The sequence below is a fragment of the Macaca mulatta genome, chromosome 7, assembly GCF_049350105.2.
Source record: "Macaca mulatta isolate MMU2019108-1 chromosome 7, T2T-MMU8v2.0, whole genome shotgun sequence".
Classification (NCBI taxonomy): Eukaryota; Metazoa; Chordata; class Mammalia; order Primates; family Cercopithecidae; genus Macaca; species Macaca mulatta.
The window spans coordinates 123510165-123535321 of record NC_133412.1 but is presented as its reverse complement, the minus strand read 5'-3'; the positions used below and the strand labels follow the sequence as shown (position 1 = coordinate 123535321).

The 25157-nt window shown below is 40.0% G+C and overlaps 1 protein-coding gene and 1 pseudogene across 2 annotated transcripts in view; both read left to right on the top strand.

Annotated features, from left to right (window-relative positions):
* Nucleotides 1–25157, top strand: part of L2HGDH (L-2-hydroxyglutarate dehydrogenase) — a 70795-nt gene that overhangs the window by 14039 nt on the left and 31599 nt on the right. Inside the window, exons 4-6 of the mRNA XM_001099959.5 lie at nt 3637–3768; nt 16392–16554; nt 23365–23399. Of these exons, the coding sequence (XP_001099959.1) occupies nt 3637–3768; nt 16392–16554; nt 23365–23399 (330 nt within the window). The remainder of the gene's footprint in view (nt 1–3636; nt 3769–16391; nt 16555–23364; nt 23400–25157) is intronic.
* On the top strand, nt 21119–22479 carry LOC705840 (small ribosomal subunit protein uS5m pseudogene; annotated as a pseudogene). The gene has a single exon (XR_012390.5). The product of XR_012390.5 is annotated as a small ribosomal subunit protein uS5m pseudogene (transcript).

Sequence of the window (25157 nt, the reverse complement as noted above, 5' to 3'; positions counted from 1 at the left end):
TTTTGTTGTTGTTGTTGTTCTTTTTTTTTTTTTTTTTTAAGTTAGGATCTCCCTCCATTGCTCAAATTGGTCTCAAACTCCTGGGCTCAGGTGCTCAAGTGATTTCTCACCTTGGCCACCTAAAGTGTTGAGATTACAGGTGTGAACCACCGTGCCTGGCCAGCAGCATATTGTTTAATTTACATGTGTTTGTATAGTTTCCAAAATTTCTCTTGTTATTGATTTCTAGTTTTATTCCATTGTGGTCAGAGAATATACTTGATATAATTTCATTAAAAAAATTTTTAAAGACCTGTTTTGTGGCCCAACATATTGGTCTATCCTTGAGAATGATCCACGTGCTGGAGAGAAGAATATATATTCTGTGGCTTTTGGATGAAACTGTCTGTAAATATCTATTAGGTCCATTTGGTCTGTAGTGCACAGTAGTTTATTCTTTGTGATGCTTTTGTGAGAATTGTTCTCCTAATTTCATTTTTTGTAATTCATTGCTAATGCATGGAATATGATTGATTTCTGTATGTTGATTTTTGTTTTTAATCCAGTGACCTTTCTGAACTCATTTTGTTCTAATTGTGTGTGTGTGTGTCTGTCTGTCTATGAATTCCTTAGGCTTTACTATATGCAGGATCATGTCATCTGCAAATAAGTTTCTTTTCCAATTTAGATGTCTTTTACCTACTTATTCTGCTTACCTGATTTCCACGAGTGGAAGCTCCAATACTGTGTTGAACAGAAGTAGTAAAAGTGGACCTTCTTGAATTGTTCTTGATCTAATGGAGAAGCATTCAATCTTTTACCCTTAAGTTTGATGTTAGTTGTGGATTCCCTTTATCAGATTAAGAAAGTTCCTTTCTGTTCCTAGTTTGTTGAGTGTTTTCTATCATGAAAAGGTGTTGAATTTTCTCAAATGCCTTTTCTGCTTCTATTGAGGTGATCATGTGGTTTTTATCCTTTATTCTGTTAATGTAGTGTATTAATACATTTTTGGATGTTAAATTGATTTTACATTCCTGTGATAAATCCCTCTTGGTCATGGTGTAAAATCCTCTCTATATGTTGCTGCATTCAGTTTATTAGTATTTTGTTCAGGGTTTTGCATTAATATTTTTAAGGGATATTGGTTTGCAATTTCTTACGATATTTGGTTTTGGTAAAAGGCAAAATACTTTTTCTTTCTGAAGAGAAACCAGAGCACTGGTTGTAGTATCAAACTAATATTGGCCTCACAGAATTAGTTGGGAAGTGATTCTTAGTCTTCTGTTTTTTGGAAGAGTTTATGAAGAATTAGTTTTTTTTTTTTTTAACATCTGGTAGCATTTGTGAATAAAGCCTCTCAGCCTGGGCTTTTTTTTTTTTTTTTAATGTGGGAAGTTTTCAGTCACTTCATGTGTTATAGGTTTATTAAGTTTTTCTTGTCGAATCAGTTTCAGAACTTTGTGTTTTTCTAATAATTTGTTCATTCCATCTAGATTTTCTAATTTGTTGCCATACAATTGTTCATAGTGTTCTTTTATAAGTCCTTTTATTTCTGCAATGTTGGTAGTCATGTCCCTTCTTCATGTAAGTTTTTTTTTTTTGGAGACAGGATCCCACTTTGTCACCCAGGATGGAGTGCAGTGGCACAATCTTGGCTCTTTGTAGCCTTGACCTTCTGAGCTCAAGTGATCCTCCCACCTCAGCCTGCTAGTAGCTGGGACTACAAGTGCACACCACCACACTCAGCTAATTTTTTTGTATATTTTTTTTTGTGTGTGTCTAGATTCCATCTAAATCTAGATGGAATGAGTCACCATGCCTGGCCCTTATAATTTTTAAGAATAAAAACTTATTGTCACCATTAAAGATGCTGGGTGTGGTGGTTCACGCCTGTAATCCCAGCACTTTGGGAGGCTGAAGTGAGTGGACTACCTGAGGTCAGGAGTTCCAGACCAGCCTGGCCAACATGGTAAAACCCCGTTTCTACGGAAAATATAAAAATTAGCTGGGCATGGTGGTGGGCACCTGTAATCTCAGCTACTTGGGAGGCTGAGGCAGGAGAATCGTTTGAACCTGGGACACAGAAGTTGCAGTGAGCTGAGATCCTGCCATTGCACTCCAGCCTGGGTGACAAGAGTGATACTAAAAAAAAGATGCTTTGAGAAAAAAAAAAAATTGTAGGGCTGGACTCAGTGGCTTATGCCTGTAATCCTAGCACTTTGAGAGGCTGAGGTTGGCAGATTACTTGAGCCCAGGAGTTTGAGACCAGTCTGGGCAATGTGGTAAAACGCTGTCTCTACTAAAAATACCAAAAATTAGCTGAGTGTGGTGGCACATGCCTGTAGTCCCAGCTTCTAGGGAGGCTGAGGTGGGAGAATCACTTGAGCTTGGGAAGTCGAGGCTGCAGGGAGTCATGAATGGGCCACTTCACTACAGCCTGGGCAATGGGAGTGAGACCCTGTCTCAAAAAAATAAATAAATAAATAGAAATTTAAAAAATAGAAACAAATTTTTTGAAGAGACAGAGTCTTGCCCTGTTGCCCAGGCTGGAGTGCAGTGGCACAATCACAGCTCACTGCAGCCTTGAACTCCTGGGCTCAAGTGGTCTTCTTGCCTCAGCCTTTGAAGTAGCTTGGATTATAGACGTGAGCCCCTGTGCATGGCCACATTTTAAAAAATAATTCAGTAAAATGGGCCTGACATAAGTGAAAAAGGCAAGGTATAAAAGTCTAGTTTCAGTTTTTCTTATTGAGTTGTAAGAATTCTTTACATATTCTAAATACAAGATCTTTATCAGCTACGTGATTTGCAAATATTTTTTCTCATTGTGTGGGTTATCTTTTCAATTACTTGATAGAGTCCTTTGATTCCACTTCTGTTTTTAAGGTTAATTATTTATTGATTTAAGCCTTTATACCTTGATTAAAAGTGTCACCTCATGAAATTCGGTTGCCTCTTTGGTATGAAATAATGACTTGTGAATTCTAAAATACCTTCAAATATGCACCTGTGTTTTCCTTTGCCCCTTTCCTTAAGTAAAGAAGAAACTGTACCTCAAACAGATATTTTTCCCATAAATAAATAGAAAATAAGTTGATGAATTTACTGTTTTTCCCCTTGCAACAGAATGTATTAGTAAATACTTTATAATGTATTCCAAAAATAAAAGGGATTGTCTTGTCAGTTATATTCCATTACATTCAATACCAGTTGTCTTTCTGATGTGCTGATATTTTACATTTTCCTGAAGAAATAAGGAGGCCATTCTGTTTTGGGGGGGCGGTGGTGGGGAAGTGAAGTCCAAGCAACTTATGCTTCTCTCCCTTCTGGGATTGAGAGTGTGGTAGTGATGAGTTGCTTATGACCAAGATGCACATAGAGACTGTGGTAACAGAAGTGGAAATTGAGGCTACATTGCACTTTTAGGGAAAATGTGTTTTTATGCCATTTTCTTAAGACAACTTTTCGTGGTGGAGGAAAAAAATAGTCATGAAGAAAGGAAGAATTAGATATGTGAAGAAAAAATAATTTAAAAAAGTTAACCTCGTTTGGGTCATACGATAGTTGATGATTTTCCACTGACTTTATCTTTCATCACTGATGATACATTGACCATTGACCTCTATCAATGCTCCTTACCTTTTTTTTTTTTTGAAGCTTATAGTAGCTGTTGAACAAGAAGAAATTCCCAGACTTCAGGCCCTGTATGAGAGAGGCCTCCAGAATGGTATCCAGGGCCTGAGGCTGATCCAGCAGGAGGATATAAAAAAGAAGGAGCCATATTGTAGGGTAAGTGATTAACTAGCTTCAAAGGGATGTTTTTATTTAGGGCTTAGTCCTGTGACATGGAGGCTGAGGGTGAGTTTATAGGAGGCAGGAATAATGTAAAATCAGTCAGATAATCCTGTCACAGAAGTAGTGAAGTGACAGACACAAGAGGGCATTGCCACAAACTCTGGACACCTGATTTCTTTCTCTGTGAGAAAATACCAGGTGTGAGCAACAGGAACAAAGACAGGAGGAGGGCTGAGACCACATGGCATGTTTGGAAAACACTGAGCAGTGAGGTGTGATTGGGAGCATTGGGTATATAGGGAAAGATAAGAGATGAGACTGAAAAGGCAGGGTTAGGCCCACATAAAGGGCTTGGCATTCATGCTAATAACATTGAAGTTTATCCAGTAGGCATGGGGAGCCATTGAACATTTTTGGAGGAGGGCAGCTGTAGTGTCTGATCTATATCACAGGTGGATAAGGCTGGCATGAGTTTGAAGAGTAGCTTGTAGACTATCTTCCTTAAACTTGCCATAGGGAAAAAAACAGATCTTTATTCATGAAAGAGACAGGAATAGTAATATAACAGTTATTCTGCATGTTAACTTTCACTGATAACCTTTCAGAGACTATTAGTCCAACTTCGCAGTTTCACTGACTGTTCCAATGAATGGCTAATTTTCTCCTGTGGGTAGAAATTTAACTGTTCCAATAGCTGGACTTCCGGAACGTGTCTCAGAGAATGTGACCTTGAACTCGCTATCAGGCAATGCTTTTTAACTTGGTTTAGAGAAACACTATGGGAAATAGGCTGGAAAATGTGTAGACTATTAGACCATTTATTTGTTCATCTACATCTCTCAGAGTGGCATGTCTACACTGCAGTGTTTTGTCTTCCCCATTCTACCCCTTGACCCCAATTACTGTCTTTGAATTGTGCTTTGGTTTTATGGCATCAGCCTATGGAGAAGGTCATTGTGTCAATCACTGTGACCTCCATTGTGAGGATGTGATTGAGGACATAAGTTATTCACTCTGTTACACAACATCTTGCTCTGAGAACCTGCAGGAGACATTTCTCTCAGATCTTAGTTCTGAGAATAATTTTATTCTTTCTGACCACAGTTGGCTTGTTTTTATCTTATGGACATTGAGTGATTTAACTGATTGCATTGCCCTGTGTACTTTGGCTGCAAGGAAGCTCAGAGACACATTTGTGCCCTACTCCTGCCAGATATCTAGGGCCTTAAACATACATTTTTATTTTTGTATACTAACTTCCCTCTTCATTTCATCTTACCTTTCCACCCTCCTTTTCTGTCTACCCTAATTTCTTGGAACCATAACATACAATGGTAATTATAAATGGATAGCTTAGTGAATTTTCACAAAGTGTGACCAGCACCCAGGACAACAAACAAATGTTACCAACCTCCCAGTACTCCCCTCATGTCCTTCCACTAGGACGTTTCCCCTAAGAGTAAACACTGTCCTGACTTCTTACATCATAGGTGGTTGAATTTTAGGTAAGTAGAATGATATAATATGTGTTCTTTTGTATCTGAACTTTTTTTTTTTTTTTAAGACAGGGTTTTGCTGTGTTGCCCGGGCTGGAATGCAGTGGCACAGCATTATTATAGCTCACGGTAACTTTGAACTCCTGAGCTCAAATAATCCTCCCACTTCAGCCTCCCGAGTAACTGGGACAACAGGTGTGTGCTACCACATCCAGCTAATTGTTTTTTAAAAAAACTTTTTAATTAAATTTTTTGTTAACCCAGGCTGGTCTTGAATTCCTGGGCTCAAGAGATCTACCCATCTTGGCCTCCCAAAGTGCTAGGATTACAGTTGTCAGCCATCATGCCCAGCTGTGTCTGGGCTTCTTAAGTTCAATATTGTTTATTAAATTCATCCATATTGTTACATATATTTGTAGTTTGTTTGTTGTCCTTGCTGTATACCGCTATGAATGTAGCATGGTTCATTCTACTGTTGATGGGCATTTGGACAGTTTCCAATTTGGGACTCTTCCAAAAATTGCTGCTATGAAAATTCTAGTACATATGTTTTAGTGAGCACACGTACACGTTTTTATTGGGTATATACCTATGAAGGAACTTGCTAGTTTGCAGTTTATGGATATGTTTAGCTTTGGCAGGTATTCCAGAGTTTTCCAAAGTGTTTGTCCCAATTTATACTCTCATGACCATTCCAGTGCTCCATGTCCTCAACCAACACTTGGTATTGCTTATTGATTTTATTTTAGCCATTCTGGTGGGTATGTAGTAGTATCATATTATGATTTTAATTTATATTTCCCTGTGGATTCACACATTTATGCACCTTTATATGTATTTATTGACCATTTGGATATTTTATTTTGTGAAGTACCTGTTTGAGTCTTTTACCCACTTTTCTATTGGGTTGACCGTCTTTCTTATAATTATTAATTATTCATTTTAGGACATATGTAGTCTGGATATGAGTCTTTTGTTGGATATATATATGCATATACACACACACACACACAAACTGCATATCACAAATATCTCCTACTACTCTGTAGCATGTCATTTTATTTTATTTTATTTTTTTGGAGAAACAGGGGGTCACTCTGTCATCCAGGCTGGAGTGCAGTGGTGTGATCACAGCTCACTGCAATCTTGAACTCCTGGGCTCAAGCAATCTTCCTGCCTCAGCCTCCTGAGCAGTTAGGACTACAGGTGTGTGCCACCACACCCAGCTAATTTTGTATTTTTGTATTTTTGCAGAGATGGGGTCTTGCTATGTTGCCTAGGCTGGTCTCAAACTCTAGGGCTCAGGTGATCCTCCTGCCTTGACCTCCCACAGTGCTGGGATTGCAGCGTTTCACTTTCCTAATATTGTCTTCAGATTAATAGAAATTCTTAATCTTAATGTTACCAATTTATGCCTATGTTTGTTTTTTATGGTTAGTGTTTTTTGCGTTTTAGTTAAATTTTCTGGATGCATTCAAAGACTTTGTAAGAGAAATAAAATAAAATAGAAAAAAAGAGAAATATTAGCCTAGCCCAAGGTCTAGAAGATATTCTATGTGTTTCTCTAAAAGTTTTATTGTTTTACGTTTCACATTTAGATCTGCAGTCCATTTGGAATTGATTTTTATATATGGTATAAGTTAGGGGTCAAGGTATATTTTTTCCCCAAACGGATACCCAGTTGAGTCAGCATCACTTATCAAAAAACCATTATTTTCCCACTGTGCTGCAGTATTGCCTTTATGATATCAGATATGTGGCGGGTCTATGTCTGGACTCCATTCTGTTCCATTGCCTCTTCTGTGCTACTACCATAATGTTTAATTATAATAGCCATTTTTTTTTAATGGGGTTTCACTCTGTCACCCAGGCTGGAGTGCAGTGATGTGATCACAGCTCACCATGGCCAGCTAATTTTAAAATGTTTTGTAGAGACAGAGTCTCACCATATTTCCTAGGCTGGTCTCGAACTCCTGGGCTCAAGTGATCCACCTGCCTCGGCCTCCCAAACTGCTAGGAATACAAGCATGAGCTATAGTAGCTTGGCCTATAGTAGCTTTTTTTTTTTGAGACGGAGTCTCTCTTTGTCACCCAGGCTGGAGTGCAGTGCCACCATCTCAGCTTACTGCAACCTCCATCTCCTGGGTTCAAGCAATTCTCCTGTCTCAGCCTCTCCAGTAGCTGGGATTACAAGCACCCGCCAACATGCCTGGCTAACTTTTGTATTTTTATTTATTTATTTATTTATTTATTTATTTATTTATTTTGAGACGGAGTTTCACTCTTGTTGCCCAGGATGGAGTGCAATGGCGCAATCTCAGCTCACCGCAACCTCTGCCTCCTGGGTTCAAGTGATTCTCCTGCTTCAGCCTCCCGAGTAGCTGGGAATACAGACATGCACCACCAGGCCCAGCTAATTTTGTATTTTTAGTATAGATGGAGTTTCTCCGTGTTGGTCAGGCTGGTCTCGAAAACTCCCGACCTCAGATGATCCTCCAGCCTTGGCCTCCCAAAGTTCTGGGATTACAGGTATGAGCGTCTGGCCCTATAGTAGCTTTTTAATGGGCCTGAATATCTGGTAGAGTAAGGCCTTCAGTTTTTTTCTTCAACGTTGTCTTGGCTTTTCTTGGATCTTTACATTTCTACATGAATTTTGGAGTTAATTTGCTAAACTCCACAATATAACCTGTTATGATTTTGATTAAGGTTGCACTGAATCTGTATGTCTATGTGGAGACAATTTACATCTTTGTAGTATGGAGTCTTCCAATCCTTGAACTTCATATATCCCTCCTTTTGTCTGGATCTGTTTTGATTTATTATATAATGTATTATGATTTTCAGGATATAAGTCTTGCATGGCATGTCTCTTACATTTATGCCTACAAATAATTTGTATTTGATGTTTTCTGATACTCGTTAATAGTATTGTTATTTAAAGTTCATTTTTTATTTGTTTGTTGCAGGTATATGTGGAAATATAATTGATTTCTGACCTTGTATTCAACTTTCTAGTTAAATTTACTTATTGGTTCTAAATAATTTGTCTAGAAATTCTTTTGGATTTTTTATACCCAAACATTTTATCTCAAATAATAACTATTTTATTTCTTCTTTTCTAATTCATATACTTGGTTGATCCAATGGTTAATCCTAGTTTGTATAGTTTTATATGTGTTTTTTTTTATTTTTATAAACTGCTTCATCCTTTCTGCAAAAAGATAAGATAGAAATGTATTTTTCAAGTTCAGGACAAATAAAAGCTTAAAGGAAAAAAAATGTATTTTTTCTCTTTATCTCTGGTTGTAAAGTTAAAGTTGGGTCAAAATATGCAAGATTTTCTGAATTCATGTAAAACTCCTAAGACGCTGATAGTACCCAGGAGTCTAAATAATGTTGAATGAGTTCTTCCTGCAGAGAAAGTTATAGCATCTTGGTCTCCAGCAAGCCACTATTCCTTTCCTGGCACCCAGTCAGGATAATCAAACTCTTTTGCTTGTGGGATACACTAGGTCTTGTTACTTCCCTTTTCTCTCCTCAAATATTCCTTATTTCTCTGAGATAGTGAATTAGTGACTGATTTTTTTAAGTAGAATATTTTCATTGACCATCTTATTTTGGCCACCTGCTTATTTCACACTCTGAGCAAATTCTAAATGGTCAAAGTCAAGGTTGGCAAATTCTGTCCTGTGGGCCAAATTCATCTTGCCACCTGTTTTTGTATGGCCTGAAAGCTAAAAATTTTTTTTTTTTTTTTTTTTTTTTTTTGAGACGGAGTCTCGCTCTGTCGCCCAGGCTGGAGTGCAGTGGCGCGATCTCGGCTCACTGCAAGCTCCGCCTCCCGGGTTCACGCCATTCTCCTGCCTCAGCCTCCCGAGTAGCTGGGACTACAGGCGCCCACAACCGCGCCCGGCTAATTTTTTGTATTTTTTTAGTAGAGACGGGGTTTCACCGTGGTCTCGATCTCCTGATCTTGTGATCCGCCCGCCTCGGCCTCCCAAAGTGCTGGGATTACAGGCGTGAGCCACCGCGCCCGGCTTTTTTTTTTTTTTTTTTTTGAGACGGAGTCTCACTCTGTCACCCAGGCTGGAGTGCCGTGGCATGATTTCTGCTCACTGCAACCTCTGCCTCCCTGAGTTCAGCAGTTCTCCTGCCTCAGCCTCCCGTGTGGCTGGGATTACAGACACATGTCACTATGCCTGGCTAATTTTTGTATTTTTAGTAGAAACAGGGTTTCACCATATTGGCCAGGCTATTCTTGAACTCCTGACCTTGTGATCGCCTGCCTCAGCCTCCCAAAGTACTGGGATTATAGGCGTGAGCCACTGTGCCTGGCCATGCTAAAAGTGTTTTTTACATTTTAAGTGTGTTAAAAAAAATTAAAAGAAGAACATTATTTTGTGATGAATTAAAATTGTATGAAATTCGTCCAGGCATGGTGGCGTGTGCCTGTAATCCCAGCCACTTGGGAGGCCGAGGCAGGAGAATCGCTTGAACCCAGGAGGCGGAAGTTGCAGTGAGTGGAGATTGGGCCACTGCACTCAAGCCTGGGCAACAGAGCGAGATTCCATCTTAAAAAAAAAAAAAAAAATTATATGAAATTCAAATTTCAGTGTCCATAAAGTTTTATTGAAATACAACCACAAATATTCATTTATGTATTGTCTGTAGCTGTTTTTGTGCTGAACAGCCTCATTGAGTAGTTGCAACAGAGATCATAAGCCTAGATAGTCAAAAATATTTACTATCTGTCTCTTATAAAAAAGGTTGCCTACCCTTGATCTAAATAGCAGGTAGCTACTGAAGGACTTGAACAGAACACTGACAGTCAAAATGTACTAATTTAGCAAAGTTTATCAAATTTGAATATGTAAGATGGAACTGGACATGGGAAGAGGAGAACCAAAGCCACTTATTGTTATTTTTGAATTATCTGATTCCAGTAATTCTCAGACTTAAGGGAGTTTTGACATGTTATCCTTTAGTTTATCTTGTTGCATCCTTCCATTTTTTAAAATTAACTTGGATCTAGCATAAGGTGAGCACTATAATGTAGCTGTTGAAAAGTCAAACAGACATAAGCTCCACTTTCACATCTGCCTCTTTAATGGCTGTTAACATTGAGTGGGTTATAATCTTTCTAATCCTCAGACTCCTCCTTTGTAAAATGGAGATTGTTTTGAGAATTAAATGAAATACTATGTATAAGGCATTCGGCTTATGTTAATCCCTTAAGAAATGGTAGATATTATTATATGCTTATTTAAACAATCCTAGTAAATTCAAATTGGTTTTGTTTGAAATATTTGGGGATGTTTTCACTTCTGCTTTCTTCAGCTTTTTTTCTGCCAGCCTCCTCTAAAGCCATAAAGCCAGCCTCCTCTGGTCAGCTTATTAGAGTGCTCTTTCTAAACCTTTGAATGAGATGCTCCCTGAATCATGAATTGTTAGTAAAGCTAATTAGATCTTTAAACTAAATTTGTTGTAATTTTGTCTTTTAACACACTCAATGGTTTTGTAATGCACTGTGTAGATAAGAAACAGGATAATAGATTTTCCTGTTAAGATAATTAAGAATATTTAATTATGTGTATTCTTCCCCCAGTTTGTATTTCCCCTTTTCCTGATGTGTTACATTTATTATTTTATTCTTTTTATTTTCTTTAAGGCATATCAGTCTTTTTTAGAGTGAGATAGCCTATTTTAAAACAATGGAGAGAGATCCTGGCATATTATAAAACTAGGGTTGTGAATAATTGATATAAGGGCTGGTTGTTTAGACTGATGTTATGCTTCAAGGAAAAAAAATGCTAGTATTAAAATTAAGAAATTAGGAGGCTGTTACGTATGTGGGAGCAGAGAGTATATGGGAAATCTCTGTACTTTTGCTCAATTTTTTTATGAACTTAAAACTGCTCTTAAAAAAGAGTCTACTTAAAAAATTTAGATTAAACCCACTTCCTGTTTCTTAGCTATGCAGTCAGTGCATTACAAAACTGTTGAGTGTGTTAAAAGACAAAATTACAACAGATTTAAAGACCAAATTAGCTTTTTTTAGTGATTCATGAATCAAGGAGCATCTCATTCAAAGATTTAGAAAAGGCACTCTGATGAGCTGACCAGAGGAGGTTGGCCTTTATAGGCAGAAAAGAGCTGAAGAAAGCAGAAACAGAGAACCACTGCACTCCAAATAATTTAATTGTCGAGTTTGAAAAACAGGATTACTGGTATCCTAGTGGTACTGAAATTTGGAGAATTGGTCTATTTGATTGTTGTCTGTTGTGTTGTTGTTGTTAAGGCTTTAGAGACAGAAAAAATCGGAACAGGAACCCATGATTTTTTATATTATGTATTACCTAAAGAAAAGCAGATTGGTTGTTTCAAAGTTACTTTCCTTATAAGGTTAAAACAGAGGCCAGGCGCAGTGGCTCACACCTGTAATCCCAGCACTCTGGGGGGCCAAGGCGGGCAGATCATCTGAGGTCGGGAGTTTGAGATCAGCCTGACCAATGTGGTGAAACCCCATGTCTACTAAAAATACAAGAATTACCCGGGTGTGGTGGCGCATGTCTGTAATCCCAGCTACTCGGGGGCTGAGGCAGGAGAATCGCTTGAACCAGGGAGGCGGAGGTTGCGGTGAGCTGAGATCGCGCCGTTGGACTCCAGAAAAAACAGAGAAGACTTCCTTATCAAGCTGGCTAAAACCAGCCTGTTTGGGAACTTGGCTGTTAGTTATCTCTTCTGATTTCTTAGGTCATATAAACAACTTGGTTTCCATCTGGTCAGGAGGAATTTTAGTGTGAGTGACTCCATTTTGGTTTGGTCTGTAGAGGCCTAATACAGAAGCTCAATGCAAAACAACGGCTTCCTATATATGTTATTAAACATGTCCTTCCTGAAAATAGACTAAATCTATTGCTATTTCATAGCTTTATATGATTTTGATGGAATTTGATTGTGAACTAATATAAGAATTTCACATATTTTCAAAAAGCTAGAAAAAAGGATTTTGAATTTTTACATCACAAAGAAATGATAAATGTTTGAGGTGATTGATATACTAATTACCCTGATTTGATCGTTACACATTGTATACACATGCTGAAATATCATTGTGTTCCATAAATATATACAACTATTGGCTGGGCGTGGTGGCTCATGCCTGTAATCCCAGTACCTTGGGAGGCTGCGGTGATTGGATCATTTGAGGTCAGGAGTTCGATGGCAAACATGATTAAACCCTGTCTCTACTAAAAATAAAAAAAATAGCCAGGCGTGGTGGTGGGTGCCTGTAGTCCCAGCTACTTGGGAGGCTGAGGCAGGAGAATCGCTTGAACCTGGGAGGCAGAGGTTGCAGTGAGGCGAGATTGCACCACTGCACTCCAGCCTGGGCAACAGAGCGAGCCAGACTCTGTCTCAAAAATAAATAAATAAACAAACAATTATTATGTGTCAACTAAAAATAAGTTTCAAAAAAATTTTAAAAACACTTTCATTGATGTGCTCCTATCAAGTATTGCCTTGAAGGATGAAAGAATTGATAACCTCCTTCAAAAGGACGTGCCAATTTTTAACACCTTTTAATTTTTATTTCCTTTGAAAAGTCTTTCAAATGTTAAGATTGGTATCAAAAAGAAAAAACGTACATCTGAGCTGCTGGCCCCATGATAGATTTGGTCATGAAAATAATTTAATTGTAGAGTTTGAAAAACAGGATTACTGGTATCCTAGTGATACTGAAATGTGGAGAATTGGTCTATCTGATTGTTGTCCGTTGTGTATACTTGTTAAGGCTTTAGAGATAGAAAAAAATGGAACAGGAACCCATGATTTTTTATATTATGCGTTACTGAAAAAAAAAAACTTTTCAGATGTTGTAAAGGTTATGGATGAGTCTGGATATTGTTTTCTGTACCTGATGATGTGACCATCACAGGTCCTTGGAATGAGGTCAGTGAGATATGTGTGCATAGGTAATGAAATTATATGTATTACACATACTTTTGTGTCTTATAAATGAAGAAACTGTTTGTTATTTTCCCAGGGTCAAACAGCTCCCAAAGAGTTCCCACCCCAAGATCTGACTCAGAACTGGTATTTTTTTCTGTTTGGTTCAACCAAAGGTTCTTTGAGTACTATGTGCCAAATACTGTGTTAGGCACTGTAGATAGATAAGAAGATGAATAAGGCATGGCTGTCAACCTGAAGGAGGTTATAGTGTAAAAGAAGATATAACTTAATATAGTGATAAGTATTCTGATAGAGCTGGTACTCTCCTGTACCAATGTTAAGGGAATGCTTTTAGCGTAGTACAATTGTTTAAGAAACCCTCAGAGACAAACCCCCACTTGAAAGATGAATGAGTAAAATAACTTATAAAAGAGGCATATTCTGCTTCTCTTTGAGGCCTCCACGATATACTTTATATGATTCTAAGTTGTAATCATTAGTGTTTACATGTGTTTAGGGATGGCAATATGTAGTAGAACATGTAGTTTGATTATTTTCTAAAGATGTTTTGAATAAAGTCCTTCCTTCCTCACCAACCTCACCACTGCTATATGATAAAATGTCACCACTGCTATATGATAAAATAGTGGATAAAATGTCCATGGTACAGGGTCACTTCTTTGTTTTCCAGGCCCCCTAGAAAGAAGTTTACCAGGGCAGCTCTAAAGGGTTTTTTAGACCAGGTCCCTTTAAGAAAACCAAGTATCATCAGGGAGAGGCCCTTGGAAAATTTTAAACTGCCACTGTAAACTTTGACTTGGGAGGATAGCTCTTTTTATTTTTTTTTAAGTACTTCTTGCAGAGCATGGCTACCCCATAAGCAGTATGTCCAGAGTAGCTGAAGATAACTCTTGACTGCTCCCTCTCTGGGCGAATCCTCACTGCTACTCTGACCTCTGGTCTGCTTTTGCCATTTTATTAATACTATTGGTCAATCATATGTTCATCTGTTCCTCTGTATCCTGACTGAGATCTGCTCTCAACTTTCCCTGTCCTGCTTGCCTGGTTCTTGCCTGGTTCTGATCTGCCAAGGCCTCAGATTTCAATCTCTGACCTGCTGACCTGGACAGTTCATGCCCAACCTCCTGGGTGACAGACACAGCCAGCCTGTCCACCAATACTACCCCAACTTGGCAGCCTCTACCTTGCAGCTAGTCCCAGGCCAGAGCATTGGATCGCTTGGTGATGATGACTTTTTTCACCTTTCTACAACACACATGTATAGGTGGGGAACACCAGCATCTCATGAGGAGGGGGAAAGCCAAGACTAGAAAGAGAAAGAAAAGAAGGGACGCCTTCTAGGGAAGGTCTGGAATGGAGTAAGGGGGATCTTATGTGTTTAAACACAGCCCTCAAATTCAATCCTTCAGTAAATGTTTGAGTGTCTTCAGTGTGTCAGACATTGTGCTGGGTAATGGGAGCATAAGATGAATAAGGAAGCTATTTGAAATTGTAAAAAACAATTGATCGAGAATGAAGCACTTTTTCAGAATGTTTTTATCCCTCTGTTATACTTGTCACATAATTTTATGCTAGGTAAGGAAGTTTTCATGGACTAATCTCTTGGTATTATCCTAAATGAGCTTCTAAGGTTATTGTACCCAAAATATTGTTTATAGGTTGAAGTTGAGTTATAGTTACTGACATGTGAATTTAGTCAATGACTAAGTCTTATGTTTATTGACTGTATCAAAACAGAAGGAATGATTTCGTATGCTTGGCCAATACTCTCGTATTCTAGAATTGAGACTGTCAGGAAAATGATGAAGTTTGCCAAACATTGCTTTTAGTTTGTTAAAAAAGAGACTGTTGATGTTTTGGGAGTCTTTACTCTCAGTGTGACCTGGTCATTAGGAAACATTGGTCACAGTTGGATAGCAAAGAGAAAATCTTTTTTTAAAGACGGAGTCTCTGTTGTCCAGGCTGGAGTGCAGTGGCGTGATCTTGGCTCACTGCAACCTCCGCCTCCGGGGTTCAAGCGATTCTCCTGCCTCAGCCTCCTGAGTAGCTAGGTCTATAGGCGCCTGCCACCACGTCTGGCTAATTTTTGTATTTTTAGTAGGGATGGGGTTTCACCATAATTGGCCAGTCTGGTCTCGAACTCCTGACCTTGTGATCCACCTGCCGTGGCCTCCCAAAGTGCTAGGATTATAGGCGTGAGCCACCGCACCTAGCCGCAAAGTGAAAATCTTCTAAGGGCCAAGCAGGTGAATGTGTTGGGGTAATGGTCAGGTGGTGAATACAAGAGTGAGATCTTTACAATAGTATTATATCTGATATTATTTTAAAACCACAACAACGATAGTGCTGTGCTGGCCAAATGAGAGGATGGCAGAATTTATCAATAGCACTCACCTTCTGGATGTTATCCTGGATAGCAGGCTACCCTCTTGGGAAAATTGATTGGGAGAACTGATATACTGTTATGCAAAAAAGGGCAACAGAAAATGGTGCTGTTAACAATGATCACCAAAATGTAGTCAGTACTTAGTGTGTGAAATTCTCCTCTTATCCTTTTCTTTAGAATTAGAAAAGGTCAATGACATGTTCAACATTTATTCTAAAAAAATAAAATAAGCATGTGTTATATAGGTCATTCACCTACAGATTGATGAACATTGATTTGGACATGTCTTTAGGGACAAAAACAGAAAAAAACAAACAAAAACCAGTCTATTAATTTCTTGTATTACCTGAAGAAAAAGTTTGAGTTAACCACATAAAATCTCCATTCCATATTTGTAGTCTCAAAGATAGGGTCTGGGCAGTAAGTCAAAGCAATGCTCTGGAAACATTGTGAGTAGCTAGAACAACTCTTGAGTTCTTACCAAGTATGCACAACGTAGTATGTGCTACTGGGAAAAATCTCACTAGAGCTTATTTAAAACATAATTGTTTGATAATACGGAATTCAACTCAGAATCAGATATGAATCAAATCAGAGTCAGGTATGGTGAGGGATAAATAAATGGAAAAACTCATTGTAGCAGCAAGAAAAGCTTGGCAAAATCAACTCCTCTAAAGGACAAAATTGTTTCTTGATTATAGAGATTTTGTTATTTAGCAAGTATTATTTCTCTTATCTGTTATCTTTTCATAATTCTGTTTCAGGGTCTAATGGCGATTGATTGTCCACATACTGGCATTGTGGACTATCGGCAGGTGGCTTTGTCATTTGCCCAGGATTTCCAAGAAGCAGGTGGCTCTGTCTTGACTAATTTTGAAGTAAAAGATATTGAAATGGCTAAAGAAAGTCCTTCAAGAAGTATAGATGGTAAGCTATCCTTGTCTTTTCTATTGAAAAGATCAGCCCTCCATATCCATGGGTTCTGCGTCTGTGGTTTTAACCAACCGAGGATGAAAAATATTTGGGAAAAAAAAAATAACAGTAGAACAATACATAATACAAATAAAAAATGTAGTATAACAAAAAATAGCCTTTACATTGCGTTAGGTATTGTAAGTAATCTAGAAATTATCTAAAATATCCAGAGTCTGTGCACAGGTTATATGCAAATGTTATATGCATTTTATATAAGGGACTTAAGTATCCTTGAATTGTGGTATTTGTGGGGTTCCTGCCACCAATCCTCCTTGGATACTAAGGAATAGCTGTACTTACAGTGATTTTTTTTTTTTAATTGGGATATTTTTGGGGTTAGTACTGGTGGGAGAGCCACAAGGAGCTAGGCTAGAGTACGGTGCAGAACCAGAGGTAGGGGCAGAAGGGACAAGGATGAGACTGAATGTGAGAGAACTGGGACTCCTGGAGGGTCTTGTGCTGGTAGAACCAGACCCTGGTCCGACACTTCTGACTGGTGCTAAAATCTGAACTGCCAAGGCTGTTTATGGAAAATTCGTCTCCAAACACTTCCCTACCCTGTAGGTTAGAGTCAGCATCTCTTGACAATGCTTGTTAAAAATGCATTTTTTTCTCCTTGGGGCAGAGTCTTGCTCTGTCGCCTAGGCTGGAGTGCGGTGGCGTGATCCCCGCGCACTATAACCTTTGCCTCCCAGGCTCAAGTGATCCTCCCACCTGAGCTGTCCGAATAGCTGAAACTACAGGTGCTTGCCACCACCACACCTGGCTAATTTTTGTATTTTTCCTTTTTTTTTTAATTTTAATTTTTATAGAGATGAGGTCTCACTGTGTTGCCCAGGCTGGTATCGAACTCCCGAGCTCAAGTGATTTTCCCTCCTCGGCCTCCCAAAGTGCTAGGATTACAAGTGTGAGCCATCGTGCCTGTCCCAATTTTGTATTTTTTGTAGAGACAGGGTTCTACCACGTTCCCTATGCTGCTCTTAAACTCCTGGACTCAAGTGATCCATCCACTTGACCTCCCAAAGTGCTAGGATTACAGGTGTGAGCCACTGTGCCTGGCCAATAGCTAACATTTATTAAGCACTTAGTGCTTTCCAAGTATTAACTCATTTGACTCTTAAAATTTTCTGTGGCAGGCTACCATTATTACTCACATTTTTTTAGGGTGAGAAAACTGAGGCACAGAGAGAGTAAGAAACTTGGCCATGGTTGTAAGTGGTGGAGTCTGGATTTCAACTCAGACAGTCTGTACCTAAAGCCCACATAGTTAATTACTGAACTATATTGGACCCACACCATGTTCCCCACAAGCTGAATAATGAGCAAGAATTTCAGATTAACAAAGATGTCAGGTGGAAAGCTTCACTGGTTTAAATGAAGACAGAAGAGTTTGAGAAATTGGTGGTTAGAATGAAGGAAAAAGACTGGCTGTGAAGCACAACAGGAAGGTGGAAGCTAAGAGGCTGGACTAGGAAAGTAGGATACCAAGGTAATTGCAGAGGGGAGGTCTAGGAAAGGGTTTCTTAATTCTGACGCTATTGATATTGGGGCCATTGATATTGGGGCCAGATCATTCTTTGTTGTAGGGGGCTATCGGTGCACTGTAGGATGTTTTGCAGTATCCCTGGCTTCTGTCCACTGGATGCCAGTACCATCATGCCCCCAAGTGATTACAATTAAAAATGTCTCTAGGCCAGGCACAGTGGCTCACGCCTGTAATCCCAGCACTTTGGGAGGCCGAGGTGGGCGGATCATGAGGTCAAGAGATCAAGGCCATCCTAGCCAACATGGTGAAACCCCATCTCTACTAAAAATACAAAAAATTAGCTGGGTGTGGTGGCTTACGCCTGTAGTCCCAGCTACTCAGGAGGCTGAGGCAGGAGAATCACTTTAACCCGGGAGGCGGAGGTTACGGTGAGCCAAGATCACGCCACTGCACTCCAGCCTGGGCGACAGAGGAAGACTCTGTGACAAAAAAAAAAAAAAAAAAAAAAAAGGGTGTCTCTAAACGTTGGCAAATGTTCCCTCAGAGTTAGGGGTGAAGGAGTCACTCCTGGTTGAGAACCATTGCTCTAGACTTACAGTTAGACTAGTTTGAACAACCAGGAATAGAAATAAACCAGTAGACTAAAAAAAGGACAAAGAACCATAAACTGAAGAATTTTGAAAGTTCCTATAAAACCAGAATTTTATAACTATGAATGATAATTTATTTTTATTTTATTTTATTGATTTTATTGATTTTTTTTTTGAGGCAGAATTTCACTCTTGTCACCCAGGCTGGAGTGCAATGGGATAATCTTGGCTCACTGCAAACTCTGCCTCCTGGGTTCAGGCGATTCTCCTGCCTCAGCCTCCTAAGTAACTGGGATTACAAATATGTGCCACCCCATCCGGCTAATTTTGTATTTTTAGTAAAGACATGGTTTCACCATGTTGGCCAGGCTGGTCTTAAACTCTTGACCTCAGGTGATCTTCCTGCCTCAGCCTCCCAAAGTGCTGGGATTACAGGTGTGAGCCACCACACCCAGCTTGAATGATAATTTGTTATACTCCTGGAAAGGAGAGAAAAAATTTTCATATGACGTGACATTTCCTTTTTGGCTTGTCTATATATATCAACATGTAAATTAGTCTTCCAGTGTGCTAGACTTTACCACTCCTAAGGAACATATACCATTCTGGAGAATTTTTTTTTTTCCTTTTTTTCTCCCTTAGAAGTCTGGACAGCAAATCTAATTGTGAAGTTAAAATTTTCAGAAGTACTTTGAGAGGCCAAGGAAGGAGGATCACTTGAGGCCAGGAGTTTAAGACCAGCCTGGGCAACATACCGAGACCTGTCTCTACAAAAAATTTTAAAAAATTCCCTGGGCATGGTAGCACACACCTGTACTTCCAGCTACTTAGGAGGCTGAGGCAGGAGGATTGCTTGAGCACAGGAGTTTGAGGCTGCAGTGAGCTATAATCGCATCACTGCACTGCAGCCAGGGCAACACAGTGAGACCTTGTCTCAAAAAAAAAAATTTTTTTTTTTAGGACTGAGGGCAGTGGCTCACGCCTGTAATCCGAGCACTTTGGGAGGCCAAAGTGGGTGGATCGTTTGAGCTCAGGAGTTCAAGACCAACCTGGGCAACGTGGTGAGACCCCATCTTTACTAAACATAAAAAAATTTGTTTTAATTAAATAAAATAATTTTTTTTTAATTCGCAAAATCCTATGGGACTCAGATGTCCAGTTTACCGGTATAACTATTCAGGTTCTGTATCTCTAAATGGCAAATGTAGTCAGTAGGAAAATTGGCAAACCTTGTGTCTCTGTGAAGAGTACAGGACTGAATTGATCCTTTTGTTGACAGCTGTAAATATGTCTGTATAAAGCAGTGACCTGGGAGGCATGGTGGCTCATGCCTGTAATCCCACAGTTTGGGAGGCCGAGGTGGGTGGATCACCTGAGGTCAGGAGTTCCAGACCAGCTTGGTCAACATGGTAAAAGCCCGTCTCTACTAAAAATACAAAAATTAACTGGGTGTAGTGATGCGTGCCTGTAACCCAGCTACTCCGGAGGCTGAGGCAGGAGAATTGCTGGAATCTGGTAGGTAGAGGCTGCAGTGAGCTGAGATTGCACCAGTGCACTGCACTCCAGCCTGTGCAACAGAGTGAGACTCTGTCTCAAAAAAAAAAAAAAAAAAAGCAGTGACCGATGTGGCTCAGTCTTAGAGAGGTGTCAGTACCACCAAGGAGTAATTTCAAAAGAACTCTTTTGCTTGTATATTTCTTTTGCTTTTTTTCTTCTTTCAAGACGGCGTCTCACGCTATTGCCTAGGCTGGAGTGCAATGGCGCGATCTTGGCTCACTCCAACCTTCGCCTCTCAGGTTCAAGTGATTCTCCTGCCTCAGCCTCCTGAGTAGCTGGAAATACAGGCATGCATCACCATGCCCAGCTAATTTTGTGTTTTTAGTAGAGATGGGGTTTCATCATGTTGATCAGGCTGGTCTCAAACTCCTGACCTCAGGTGATCCACCCACCTCAGCCTCCCAAAGTTCCAGGGTTACAGGAGTGAGCCACTGTGCTCAGCCTGCTTGTGTATTTCGAGAACCATGAAAGGGATCCAAGCTATCTTTTTAAATATCCTTTTTCTTCTCTTCTTCCTTCCTTCCTTCTTCTTCTTCTTCTTCTTCTTCTTCTTTTAATTATAAAAAGAGACAAGGTCTCACTATGTTGTCCATGCTTGTCTTGAACCCCTAAGCTCAAACGACCTGCCCACCTTGGCCTCCCAAAATACTGGGATTCCAGGCATGAGCCACCGTGCCTGGCCCAAAATGTAAATGTTAGCATCACCCAGACTTACTGAATCAGACTGTGTGGAAATAGCACCTAGTAATAAGCTTTTAGTGATTTTTAGACACACCCAAGTTTCAGAATGTCAGAATGACAGCCTAAGGTCATAAAATGACCTGGTCATTTGGAACTCCCCCCACCTCATGCCCAGCCCCCACACAGTTTAAGAGTGCAATTAGGCTCGGGCTCCAGCATGGCGACCGCGGCGCGTGTTGTGGGCCGGCTGCCCGCGCTGTGTAGCGGGACGGCAGGTCATTTATTGGGGAGGCAGCGTTCCCTAAGCACCTTACCAGCAGCTTCCATTTTGGTGTGGAAGAGTGCTCTGAGCAATGGCTGTTTGTCATCACTGGGAACCAGAGACACCCATCCCTACGCCAGCTTGAGCCACGCGCTGCAGACACAATGCTGTGTTTCTTCTCCCAGTCACCTGATGGGCCAGCAGTATAGACCATATAGTTTCTTCACTAAATTGACTGCAGATGAGCTGTGGAAAGGCGCTTTAGCGGAGAGTGGTGCCGGATCAAGAAAAGGAAGAGGCAAAAGAACTAAAAAGAGGAAAAGAAAGGATCTGAACAGGGGTCAGATCATTGGTGAAGGGCATTACGGTTTTCTGTGGCCTGGTCTGAATGTCCCTCTTATGAAAAATGGAGCAGTGCAGACCATCGCCCAAAGAAGCAAGGAAGAGCAGAAGAAGATGGAGGCCGACATGATCCAGCAGAGAGAAGAGTGGGACCGAAAGAGGAAGATAAAGGTTAAACGCGAGCGAGGATGGAGTGGAAACTCCTGGGGAGGCGTCAGTCTTGGCCCCCCTGACCCTGGCCCCAATGGAGGTAAGAAATGTTTTCAATATGACAGCGAAAGAGGGAAGAAAGAAATGGGTCCGTGTCCTGGTGGCTGTGGGGAACGGAAAAGGAGCTGCAGGTTTTGCTATTGGGAAAGCCACTGATCGGATGGACGCTTTCAGGAGAGCAAAGAACAGAGCAGTTCACTGTTTGCATTATATAGAACGATATGAAGACCATACAATATTCCATGATATTTCATTAAGATTTAAAAGGACGCGTATCAGGATGAAGAAACAACCCAAAGGTTACGGCCTCCACTGCCACAGAGCCATCATCACCATCTGCCGGCTCATTGGCATCAAAGACATGTACGCCAAGGTCTCTGGGTCTGTTAATATGATCAGCCTCACCCGGGGCCTCTTCCATGGGCTCTCCAGACAGGAAACCCATCAGCAGCTGGCTGATAAGAAGGGTCTCCATGTTGTGGAAATCCGGGAGGAGTGTGGCCCTCTGCCCATTGTGGTGGCCTCCCCCCGGGGGGCCCTGAGGAAGGATCCGGAGCCAGAAGAGGATGTTCCAGACATCAAACTGGACTGGCAAGACGTGAAGGCCGCGCAGGGGATGAAGCGCTCTGTGTGGGCTAATTTGAAGAGAGCCGCCACGTAAGCTCTCTGGCCTTGTGCAGCCAGTTCCTGTACCTCGGAGAGACCAGGAGAGACTCAGCCCCTCACAGCTTGGGGCGTGGCCTTGGTTTTCGTTTGTTTTGAGGAAAGTTTAATCTGTAAACTCTTCAGAAATAATTAACAGCTTTAAAAAAAAAAAAAAAAAAAAAGAGTGCAATTAAGAGTTTGTCTTGTTTTGCTTTGAGGGCATTAATATTTTTTTTGTCCAAATGATAGATTTTTGAGGCTTCTATTTGCTGTTGAGAAATTTGAAGGAGAAAAAAAGTAGTGTTCTGTTCTTTCTTCCTTGACAGGTTTTTAAGGAGACCTAAGCCATCTGAATCATTCTGTCTTTCTGAATTCTAAAATGATGAGCAAAATTGTTAAATAATTAAAGTTTTTTTAGGTAGGTAGCATAATAAACCAAATTCATGGTACAAGTAGATTATATTTATCTGCTCTATGTATGCTTTATAAAACTTTGAGATCCCGTGTATCTGAGTGGGAACTAATTTTAAAAATGGTCAGTTTTTTATTGGAAGTTTTTGTGTTGGGAGAACTCTTGCTTCTCTAAACAATGTAGAACCTGCAAAGAATCCAGTAACCAACACGTGGATGGCAAGGTTTCTCATATCATAGCTTTAGTTCTGTGGGAAAATACATACTGGTTTATGATGATCCATTATACAGTGTGGTTTCCAGGATTATAATAGCTATGTCTATGTTGGAGGTCAGGTGGGGTATGGTTTATAAGCATAGATTAGATGAGTTAAAACCAAGCTAAAAACATGCTGGAGTTTTATATGTTATTAAGTATGAACTAGTTTCATTGTGATTTGGTAAAAAGTTTCAGAATGAACTGTAGGGTACAATCATAGTAATGACAGAAAAAAAGTTATTTAAGTTTGTTGCTAGTGTAATATTTCAAATAATATTGGCCTTTTGCTAAAAATAAATTTTTTACTTTTTTTTTTCAGGAATGCAATATCCGATTGTTATAAAGAATACAAAGGTAAAGATTCTTAAGCAAAACTGCTGGCTACTTTATTTCCCTCCCCTTTATTAAAAATTAAATTAACCCACAGGGCTGTATTTTAAGTTATTGAATGGCATTTATCTAATGTAAAAGTAATTCTGAGAGAATTTCTTTTAGGGAGGTTTAACAGTTTTTATTCTAAGGAGAGTTTCAACTTGGGAATGTCCTAATTAAGTGACTGTGCTGGCAAAGAACAGGATTATAAGCATATGGAGTGTTTAATTTTAAGGCAAAACTGATAGATATTTTATCACTCTGCCTACTGATCTCCACTAACTTATTAACTCTCTATAAATTAGAAGACTTCGGTAGAGGGAGTACACAGGTTTTCCAGAGGGAGATGGACTGCTTTTTTTCATCTTCACATAGACCTAAAGCAAGAACCACTGAATGGCATAGAAGCAGTGGATTCCCTGTAGGTTCACTGCATCAGGTTGTAGTCAAGGGAGCAGAGTCATTAATGAGTGCTCTAGGATTTATTATAGAATAAGACCTTACACAATTGTGGAAGTTTCTGGGAAAGTGTAGATTCAGAAGAGAGTTGATGGATCAGTAATTGGGAAACAGAGCTGAATATGGAGCTGGAATTCACTGGACAGTGGGTATCTGTCTGTCACCTCTTTGGACTAGGATGACCTTCAGAGAATAATACCTGCTGATTTATTTCTGCTGCCAGATTATTATTATTATTATTATTATTTTTTTTGAGATGGAGTCTCACTCTGTCACCCCAACTGGAGTCCAGTGGCGCAATCTCGGCTCACTGCTAGCTCCGCCTCCCGGGTTCACACCATTCTCCTGCCTCAGCCTCCCAAGTAGCTGGGACTACAGGCACCCGCCTCCACGCCCAGCTAATTTTTTGTATTTTTAGTAGAGACAGGCGTTCACCATGTTAACCAGGATGGTCTCGATTTCCTGACCTTGTGATCCGCCCACCTCGGCCTCCCAAAGTGCTGGGATTACGGGTGTGAGCCACCGCGCCCGACCCTCTGCCACCAGATTATATGCAGCTCCTGTTTTGACCAACTTTAAGTTGGAACCATGAAGAGAAGGGGATTCTGTCAAGCATAGTTCCTAGCTTAACCAAATGGACACAGTACAAACCCCTACAGTCTACCCTTTGTCAACCTGACATCTGTCCACGCCCCTTATAACCTTATAATGATATTTAGCTTCCAAATAAAGACAGAAGTAAAAGTATGCTTCCACCTAACAAGGTGTAACTATCTTTCATAGGACTGAAGACATGCTAACTAACTCTCAAAAAAACAAACAAACAAAAACAAAAAAAACAAAGTCTACTTTATCCCTCCTGGGTTATGTTTAATTTTTACTAGCTGAGTTACACTCCCGCTTTGAGATCCTGTAACTTAAATACCAAGATATAAGGTTAACCACTATTTAAGCATTTTGTATTAGATAAGTAGTTCTCAACTAGAGGCAGTTTACTTCTCAGGGAACATTTGGCAATGTTTGGAGACATTTTTGATTGTCACAACTGGGAGAGGGGAGGGGCACAGCAACTGGGATTTGGTAGGTAGATACCAGGAATGTTGCTAAACATCCTTCAGTATGGGGAATAGGCCCCCAAAACAAAGAAATGTCTATCCCCCAAAGTCAGTAGTACTGAGGTTGAGAAACCCTGTGTTAGATAATGTGGAAATGGTAGAGATGAGTATATTAGTCTTCTCAGACTTCCATAACAAAATAGCACAAACTGGGTGGCCTAAAAAG